Here is a 10,261-nt window from a genome sequence, read left to right on the forward strand (position 1 = left end):
TCTCTCTCTCTCTCTCTCTCTCTCTCTCTCTCTCTCTCTCTCATGAAATACTCTTTGGTTTTTTTGTATTTTTCTCCCCCCGATACTTTCTTCCTAAGTCTCAGTACGGTACTTTGCTTCCCCCCAGCACCCCAGCTATTCTGTGAGTGAATTTTTTTGGCGTGTGCACACAAATTTACATGTTGATGTTCACATGCTTTAAGCAGTCATCCAGGGGGTTGTATTTGGGCCACTTTCATCTACCAAACTGAGGTGGTTGTAAACAGTAGTGGTCTCTGTGTTCTGTTTTGACAATTCAGCTGAAAATATAATAGTACAAAGCACTGATGTAATTCTGGAAGGAAGAGGGACTCCAAATTCAGGTATGGAAGAACAACAAACTAGCCACAAATACTAAATAATCAATGTATAATAAATAGCTATGGCTGGGTACATGATAACAACTTTGCATCTGCTGTCGTAAAGCAGAGCCAATAACTGAGAGTTCTCATACGTTAAGTTATATGAAATTGGACTGAGCCAGCTTGAAAAGTCAGGACCTTTTTTGAGTTCTGCATTTGAATGCAGAACACAAATCTGTGTGTTGATATTGTGGGGGGAAGGGGGCTACGCCCCTAAAAAAGCCACCAGTACAATTAACACGTGTCTGGTTCCTCATGCATACATCTGAAGTAGCGCAGGATGCCCATCACTGCAATCTGAGCATAATCTTAAGCATATTATAATGATAGAACTTAAGTACCACTATGATGATGACAGGTACCAGAAAGCACCCAAATGACTATTTTTCTCGTGTAATATTTGCCTCCTGTATGAACAGGGAGTGTCTTTAGAGAAAATAACTGATTTTATTTTTATTCCCCCTCTACAGTAAAACCTAAACTTCACACACATTTTTATTTTTCTGTGCATTTGGCTGCTGCCTTACCTAGCCTCTTTGCTGTTGCTTTTATACCACTTGTCATTTACTTTGGACAAAAATTTACAGTCTTGATATTTTTTAATGTTGGTTTTCAGCTACCTTGCAGGTGAAAACCACCTTCAGTTGGCTACTGAGTATCCACTACTTCTGTAGCAAAAGAACTGATTAATTCCTGCCATCAGGGAGGTTCTATTCTGGAACAAGAACCCCTTGAGCCCACACTTCTGACAAAATAAGAAGTAATGTAGATAAGCTAACACCCCTTCTTCTGTTGGTTAGAAATTCACTGGGTCTGTGTGGCGTGATAGCATGTGCTATGAAAAGGAAATTGATGATTCATGTCGTTTCAGATAAGAAATGTATATTTTAGTTCCTTAGAGAAATTAGTAGTTTCTGTACTAGGAAGCATGTTATCTAGTACTAAGAGCAGAGGACCCAGAATTGGAAGAATTAGGCTTTGTTTCTTGGTCTTTGGATATTAGTACAAACTCAGATAAGCTATTTACCCATTCTGTGCCTTGTTTTCCCCACTTCTACATATTCATGAGGCACTTTTGTGAGTCTTGGCAGTGTGCCGTAGATGCATAGAGTATCTACATTTTCAGATTTAATCATTCTAAAGTTAAAAACACAGACAGCTGAAATTACTTGGTATTTCATCTATTTTTAAAGCTCTTGTTCCAAATAAGTAAAACTGGAAAATCATTGCAACAGGTTGTTTCAAATGTACAATTTCATATGTGACCTGCAGGTGGCACGCACCAGCCTCCTGCCTGGCCTCCTAAAGACCATTGCTGCTAACAGGAAGATGCCTTTGCCTTTGAAACTCTTTGAAATCTCTGACATAGTAGTTAAAGATCCTTCCAAAGGTAAGATCAGCTTGTTTACACTTTTTTACTTCCCTTTGTAAAAAGGATTTCTTAACTCTTCCAGAAGTTTTTTTTTGTATCTCTTTTAAACAAGTCTGATGATGGGAATGCTTTATTTTTTTTTTAAATGTCTACCAGTTTAGTTCTTCTAGTCTGCATCCCGTAAGCAGACCACCCTGCATGAGAGGCAGCACAATGGTACTGTGCTAGCTGGTTCCACAAGGTGGTTCCAACAGTAGTTTAATTCCTGCTGGACACACTGCTTTTTGAAAAAAATCCAAGTAGATGCTGAAGTCCACCTGTAGAAAAAATGGGAGAGGAAAATTCTGAACTACCACAGTCTACTATATAAGAAGCCCAGGATACCACCATTAAATATGCACCATTTTTTCTTTGTGGGAGTTTAGTAAAATAATTATGAATAATTGATCTGAGAGAGAGATTTGGTGACCCATTACTTATTAGAGTAAAAAAGCTTGTTTTACAAGTGTGGGCTTTGCTAGCTAAGTAGTGGTGCTGTGTTCATTTTTCCCTGCATCCATGGTTTACTAGCAGATTTTTTCAAGATGATCAGGGCAGGTCCACATGCAAAAAAACCCCACATCACATGGTTGGTGTTAGACATCCCCCAAACATCTATATTACCATCTTGGGAAACATTAACGAGAGACATAAGCCTGTTTTTGTCAGCCTTAATTTTATTATATTTAAAATAGACAGAGCAACCAGTTCATATTTCATTGACTTCATTGACATTTTGCCTGGATGCAGGCATGTGTCTGCATGGAGTTGATTGCATGATCCCAGCCTTAGAAAGTACATTTTCATGTGGAAAATGCATAAAAATATCCTGAGCCCTAAGAGCACATTCCAAAAATCTAAACTTAAGCAAAAACAAACAAGCAAAAACCTTTCAAATCCAGTTACCAAGTCAGTTACCCTTTCCCACCAAGCCACCAGTTTAAAGGAAATCTGGGGAGATATATTTTTCTGGGGCAAATTCTAGTGAGATGTATTGCCACCCAGGGGCAAATTTTTGCTGTTTTACAGTTGCTGCTACCTTAATACAGCAGCAGAAATGGATTTGCTGTGTCATTATTTGGTTTCTGTTTTTAGTGCTCACATTTAAGCTATTCATTGTCTGCAAAACAAAGGTTTACATAAGGCATAAACAAGATGGCAAGTAAATTGCTCTGTTGATGGACTTAATTTGTGGATTACTAAGAAAAAAATTGCCAAGAAAAACAATCAGATTTAGAAAAGCATGCAGAATCTTTATTAAATACAGACAGTTTGGTGGTCCTAGCTCATTTCTTGCTGGGCAGCAAATCTGCCAACATGCACAAAATGTGGTACAGATGGCAAAAAGCTTTGTCATGCTTCATGAGGAGTTGGCCTGTTTACATTTCAGTAGAGAGAACATTTATTCCGGCTGCATGCAGCTCACTGGTTAAATAGATTACTGTTATTTCTTGTGTTCTAACTTCAGATCTTTTACTTACTTATACACAGAGTTGATTAACAATTATATAAAAGAACCTATTTCTATTGCACACTTGAAATTTACCAGGAATCACTGCTATAGATCACACACAAATTCTTTGAGGCAGTGACTTTGTATTCTTGTGCATTTGGACAATGCCCAGCATAATTTAGGTGTTACCAGAATATAAACAAAAAGCTGTTTTTGCTAGGATTTACAATATTTTTATTTAATGGGTGTTTCCCAAACTCACCATCAGGCCTGAAATCTAAACTTAATGCACAAATGGGAGGGAGAAAGGAAAGAAAAGAAAAATAATCAATAATTCTGCTGATGTTAAAAGATACAGGGCTGCCCTGCTTTCACATATGGAATGAGATTTCCTGTTAGAAGGCTTATGTCATCAGTCTGACTAATTTAATTTTATTATTTCATATTTTTGGTATGCAGAATGTCCAATTAATAATTTAAAAAGTATGGGTCAAAAGAGCACTGACATTAACAATATTTGAAGTAGCATCCTGTAGTCATTCATGTATGAACGAATGGAACTGGATAAGCGCATTGGTTTTTAATAAAAATATCTTCTTGCACATAACTCATTTACTAAAGTGACCAGAACACACTTATCCTCAGACATATCAGACATAAAAGTTAACTTACTAAATCAGCAAAATGTGTGCCAGATTTAATATGACTAAATAAAACCAAATCTGAGTAAAAACTTTCCTTCTCAACAGGGAGAGGGGAGAAGGGAGGAAGAATATAAAGGATTTAAGTATCAGTCGCATAGGACCGTGCACATTTGTATTTTCATCATATTGCTAAGTTGGTAAAATCATTCCTAGTGCTGTTTTTATACTAGTGCATCCTGTGTGACCACAGTAGCCTAATTGAAGAATTTATGCCATCCCTTACCATGTTGAAAAATTTCATTTCATTCGTCAGGCTGAAGGTGACCTCTGGCTAAGAGCCTTGTAGAAGTTTGCTAGTTGATAGTCTTTTAATGTGGTTGAGAACGTGGTCATGTATTGGGAATAGTGAACCCAGCTGAAGTCATGTTTGAATGCATTTTCACAGTCTGTCTTGTGGGCCTTTGTTTAATTGTATACAAAACATGGTGTTTTGTGAAATTAATTGCGAGAAGAGAATTAAATGGAGCAAGTGCCCTGTTTTAAACCCCAACACTATTTTTCTAGAGCCTCTCTAGGTTGCTAGAGGGCAGCATGCACCATTGTTTTTGCCTTGTATTACATTCTCTGGCTCACAGATTCCTAGCCAGCTGCCCATCCTTCAGATTGTTTTATAGCAGCATCTCTAGGCAGTGCTTTGAAGTCTGTGAAATACATATGTAATTCAGGCTGACATACTTGGCAGGCCTTTTAAAAAACAGAATTGTTTCATGGCATGACACAAGAGGTCTGTTAAATGAGTTATAAAGAACTGAGGTATTTCCAACCAACCCTAGTTTGACATAAAAATCCTAGTACGGCGGTTCCCGCTTGTTCCCCTCACCACCCATCCCCTCCTATCCCCCTTCCTACATATCGTGTACAGGGAATGAATTTTCTGTGATGTAATACATTAACTTTGTGAAGAACAGAGTTTTATGGCACTTAGAAAGCTTGGAAGGGATGAATGAAAGCAAATCTGGCTATTCCATAAAGGTTGGTAAAATGAGGTTCAAAATAAGAATTATCAGTCAATTTAAATATTTTGATCCTTTCATTCTTTTTGTTCAGAACAGCTATGAGGATGTCATGGGCTTTAGGAGTAATAATCAAGTAAAAATCTGACTGATTTCCATTATTCTTCTTGGTCTGTAAAAGAGGCTGTTTAAAAAAATGCATTCCAGAACAATTTCAGTGACATTCACAGTTTATCTCAGCTATGTTAGAGAGGTGGATTGGCAGTATTTAGGCCATATTGTCGAGACAACTGCTCCTTAATTCTAGTGTCTGAAGAATAGGCATTAATAACTTCTGGTATTCTTTGTGGCAGAGATTTCAAATCAGTTTTAAAAGCCACTTCTGGAATGCATGTGGCATTTAAATGGAAGTCTACATAGAAAATGAAGTACAAGTGGAAGGAGCTCCCATTGACCACTTGTGTTCAGCAAACTGTTGCATTCTGCTCAAGCAATAGTACCGATTTAGCTATTTAGGGTTGACTTATTGTTCAGAGTTGCGCTAATCCAGTCCAGAGGTGACAAAGTAATAGATCAGTGCTGCTTGGTCTTCATCAGAGATGCATGGATAGGTGTCTGGCCAGCTGTAGGCTGAGTCAGAGAGAAAAGAATATACTTCTACCTACAACTGTTATTTGGATATCCAGAACCAAGAGCCCAAGAGGTGCCCAAACTGCACACCCTTTCACCACTGGGTGTTGATGACATCTTTAGTGATGTGTTGGTATGCTCTGATCTGTGCTATTTTTTGGACTTTGTTTCATATTGGGAACTGCTGTGTTCATATTTGTTAATAAGGAGATTCAGATGTGGGTTATTTCAGTGAGCCACTACAGTCCATAGCAGCTTATAGTATTTCCCAGTGGCTAGCTGTAGATGTTGAATGAAAGAGATGACAGGAGACAGGAGGCAGGTGAAGCACAGCCCCTGGTCCCCGAAGAGGATGTACTTAGAGAGAGAGCCTGCAGCTGAGACTATTTATAAAGATACCCACTAAAGGGAGACACTTTCACTACTTTAGACCAGAAGTAAGCAGCATTTCCTTGATGAGATGGGCACATCTCAAAAAAGATGAGAAACAGACACTTTCCCCTTTATTGAATCATCTTTAAGAGGAAAGACAGAGATGGGGAAGAGAAATCCAACCAGCAAGAAAACCACTGAAGTACTCTAAAGTTCTGTTACGTAAGACCCTGCGGGAGATCAGTCCCTGCCTTGTCTTTTTGTTAGCAGCAGATTCTTTTCTAGAGGAAAAGGTATGTGGCATAGAGATGAAGAACTGTTTTCTTAGCATCTGCAAACTACCTCCATGGCTCAGCCAAGCAGGGTCTTGCTGAAAGCAAGGATGAGATGAACCACAAGAGAGAAGGTAATTTTTGAGAGCAGGGATGTAGACATCTTTAGTGCTTTCTTGTGCTGTTCAGTAATTTCACCAGATGTGGACAGACATCCTAGGAGACCAGGAGCGCTTATTCTTTTTCTAGACTGTTCCTCTCAAAAATGTAAAACAAGTTTGTATTAGTGAAAATGTGTGAATAGCTTTCAAGGGCAGTGCTAGGTGGAGTAGCTTAGCTTGGAAAGGCATACAAATGTGATGAGAGGTTAGTACATGTGTGTTTCAGATGTACTTTAGGATATGAAAAAGCAATTTATTCTATTGAAATGAAAACTTAATCAAAACTAAACTTACAGTAAAGGAAGTTCATGTTTTGCATTAATGCAGTTACAGTGCTTTGTGTCAGCACATAGTATAGGTACCTAATTTTGGAAATGAGATCGTAGGTTCAATAGCCTTAGAGAGGGGTAGGCACAGAACAGGTACAGGGTGATTGGTAGCTGCTCTGCCTTGCCAATGCTTTTGTCCTAGCCCAGAAGGCTTGTTGAACATACAGTGCATTCTCCATAGCAATCTGGTTTTTTTGAGGCTACCAAAAAAGACATCAGTTATGGCTTCTGAAATGTGGTAACTTGCCTACTTGGACTTGGATTTAGACCAAGGGCTCTCTTTGTACCAACTGCTGACCATCCAATACTATGGTAACAACATTGGCTATTTCTGTCTTGGACTTGTTTTGTTGTTGTATAAAGGTTCTGTCTCATAAATAGTTAGTCTTACCACCAACCTTAAAAGCTGTAAAGGTTAAAACTAAAGAACTTGTCATTTGCTTGCTGAATATGTGTATTTTGACTAATCCGCTTTAAATTCCCTAGGTTTCAGTTGTGTGTCAGAATCATTCTGAGTTCTTTGCAAGGTGTGTTTCTTTAATACACTTGGGGTTTTTTTCTTTTTAATACAGGACAGTATTTCAAATGTAGTGTTACCTTCTCTAACGTTAGGAGAACTTATACAAAAGGCTAGGATGAAGTATGACAAAATACAACCATTCTGTTTCTTCTGCAGATGTAGGTGCCAGGAACTACAGGCATCTCTGTGCTGTTTATTACAATAAGAACCCTGGGTTTGAAGTTATCCATGGGTTCCTGGACAGAGTAATGCAGCTGCTGGATGTGCCACCAAACAAAGAGAATGGGTACTTAATCAAGGCAACTGAAGGTAAGAGGCACAACAGTGAAACATGGAGGGGCAGATTAATAATTCTCATCCTGTTACTGTGCAGGATGGACTTCATATTGTCATTAACTGTAGGCAATATGCTGTAAGAGTTTGCTTTGAATGTGTACCTGCTTTCTGCAAAACACTGACACGGTACAGAATCTGGGTGATGATCTAAATAGATTTGGACACAAATCTCTGGGGACCTTCTCTTTGCCTCTGTTCCCACATGGGACCCACTTCCACACTGCACCTAGTTCATCGTAAATGCTCCTAGTTCATGCATTTTCGGAACTAGGAAATCTGCACTGGTCAAGATCCCTGAACACCGTTTAGTTGCATGTAGCATGTGGTTTCAAATCTCCCTGCATTATGAAATGGAAACCTCTATTTCTGCATAGATCCATAGCCTTGTATCATGTCGCCCTGGCATATACAATGGAAGGGTTTCCCAAAGCTTTCAGAAAGCAACTCTAAATGTTGAAAATTTGTCATTGTACTCTGACACTCCATTTTTCCCCCTCACTCCCACCAGCTCTGTTAGTGAAGGAGCTGGGTATCTGATGAGCTCATTCTCATTCTACCCAGCTCCCAGAATCTTCTAGCATCCTTTTCCCTTTTAGGTTGGCCTTTGGTAACATTGAGGAGTTTATTTTTGGTATTGAGAATCTTTAGTTTATAGAATATACTAAAATACCTATCCATAAGTATATCTCTTAAGGAGAAGTTTATCTAAAGCCTTCTTGTGATCATTCCCATCAGACTTTTACAACCGGGGAGGGGGAGACGTAGTTTAATTAGTTAGGCAAACAGAGATTTATCCTGTATTTCATAATTAATTTTGAATTGCTCAGCTGTAGTAAGACAATCTCTGTACCTTAAATAACCTCACTAAAATTGAAGATGGTATCTGTGTACTGCATTTTCTTGATTTTTTTGGACAAAATTGTGTTGAACAAAATTCTCATTAAATCCCAAGAATAGAAGTGAAGCTGAGACACTCAAGGGGACTACAGTATTACAAAGTGAATTGCCTCTTGGCTGGCAACCTGCATTAACACTGTCCCATGTATGCTTGTTAGCTGGACTAGGCTAAGGGAATAACCCCCAATAAGAGTGAAACTTATCTGCTGTAGTATCTTTCCCGCAAGAGTTGAAATTTGCTTTTCTCCTTTCTCTTGACTAGGAAATTTTATCTGGAGCTTTATGTTGTAGAATTGCCAATTTATAATTATGATCACTTTTTCCCCACTGCTGAGGGTTTCCCATATCAGCTAGTGGCAAGGTGTATTTTTGTCGGTGGGGTAGGGGAGTTTAAAAGGCTTAAAAATCCAACAATCCTGGTAATTCTTCAGGTCACTGCAGAAGCAAAAACTAGTTATTCCAATAAGAGGACAGGTCTATGTAAGAGAAGAATAAACACACAACTAATCTATTCTGTTACTTAAAATAATGACATAGTCAATACAATATAGGAATGCAGGACTCTGGGGATAGCAGCTGCATTTTTACCTACTTGTCATTCATTGCAATACAAGTATGAGAGAGAAATTATGACTTCAACTCTTCTGCTCAAGAAAAAAGCCTGAGCAGTGCATTTACTGGAACTAATGACCCTGACACAGCATCACTGACAGCTCAGAGAGCATGAATGTGCTCAGAGCTCTAAAGTACTCACTTTAAATATAGACTAATTTTTTAGCAGTGTTGCTGGCTTATTGAGCATGTGCTCTCCTCCCGCTTACCTTGAATAAGCACATACGTGCCCCTGATTTTAATGCAGTTTTTCTGCTCTTTACTAGGTAATATCCGTAGTATTTTATTCAGACTTTTAAAATATCTGCCAGCAGGAATACTACAAGAGACAATAAGAACTCACTGTTGGCCAGTAAAATGTAATAATAGAAATAGGATTCTCACAAAGCATTTGTAGGCGGGAATATTCGAAGGAGCCTGGAAGCGAGGTACTCGGCTCCCATTGAAATTCAGTGAGAGTTGATTTTCATTCCCTCAGGTTCTTTTTAAAACCACTAAATGAATTGCTTTTAAAATAGACATGTTACTTAAAGGGTTTTTTATGCTGAAACTTTTATAAATGCCTTGTTCCATACTGCAATCATCACCCTAGTTTCTGAACGTCTTACAAAGAACAAGAAAAAAAATCACAAAGATTCCTAATACATTGTAGGGTTCATTTCTTGATACTGATGCTGTTTAGTATTCCAGGTGTCTTGGCACTTAAAAAACCAAACGAAAAAAAAAACCCCTGCTTCCCCATAATATTACTCCCACACACGATTAGAAGCACTCAGAAAGCAGATTGAGACTTTCTCTATACAGTGTGTAACAAGCAGTTTTTGGCTTTTGTATGTGACATATTTTCCTCCTCTTTCTATAGCAACAGTAATTCAGAAACTCTTGGAGTGATTTATAGATTCCATGCAGTTCTGATGACATTGGAATTTAACCTTGCTAACAATGCAGATGGCTGATAATATACTCTATTGCCAGAGTGAATGCAGTGTCACTGCACCATCTTACTTGCAAAGTCCTTGACTGCAGAGAAAGTTGGAAGTCAAAGTAGCTTTTTTTTTAACTTGCCTTGCAGGCTGCCAGTTAAATGTATAGGAGCGATAAAATGTCAAGCAGATGATGGAGTAAGGTCAGTTGTTGGGTGAAAACATATCCTGCAACATTTTAGACTGCAGGGTTCTGAGGGACTCAAAAAAAAAAAAAAAAAAAAGGG

The 10,261-nt window shown here is 38.5% G+C and overlaps 1 protein-coding gene and 1 long non-coding RNA gene across 2 annotated transcripts in view; one reads left to right on the forward strand and one right to left on the reverse strand.

Annotated features, from left to right (window-relative positions):
* Positions 1–4,803, reverse strand: part of LOC109288202 — an 11,238-nt gene extending 6,435 nt beyond the window's left edge. Inside the window, exons 1-2 of the long non-coding RNA XR_002095091.1 lie at positions 4,793–4,803; positions 4,529–4,531 (exon numbers count right to left, since the gene is read on the reverse strand). This is a non-coding gene — a long non-coding RNA (uncharacterized LOC109288202). The remainder of the gene's footprint in view (positions 1–4,528; positions 4,532–4,792) is intronic.
* FARSB (phenylalanyl-tRNA synthetase beta subunit) overlaps positions 1–10,261 on the forward strand; it is a 72,534-nt gene that overhangs the window by 29,495 nt on the left and 32,778 nt on the right. The window contains exons 15-16 of the mRNA XM_019503657.1: positions 1,674–1,791; positions 7,363–7,515. Of these exons, the coding sequence (XP_019359202.1) occupies positions 1,674–1,791; positions 7,363–7,515 (271 nt within the window). The remainder of the gene's footprint in view (positions 1–1,673; positions 1,792–7,362; positions 7,516–10,261) is intronic.

Source organism: Gavialis gangeticus, unplaced genomic scaffold (genome assembly GCF_001723915.1).
Source record: "Gavialis gangeticus isolate Ggan-Ray unplaced genomic scaffold, GavGan_comp1, whole genome shotgun sequence".
Lineage (NCBI taxonomy): Eukaryota > Metazoa > Chordata > Crocodylia > Gavialidae > Gavialis > Gavialis gangeticus.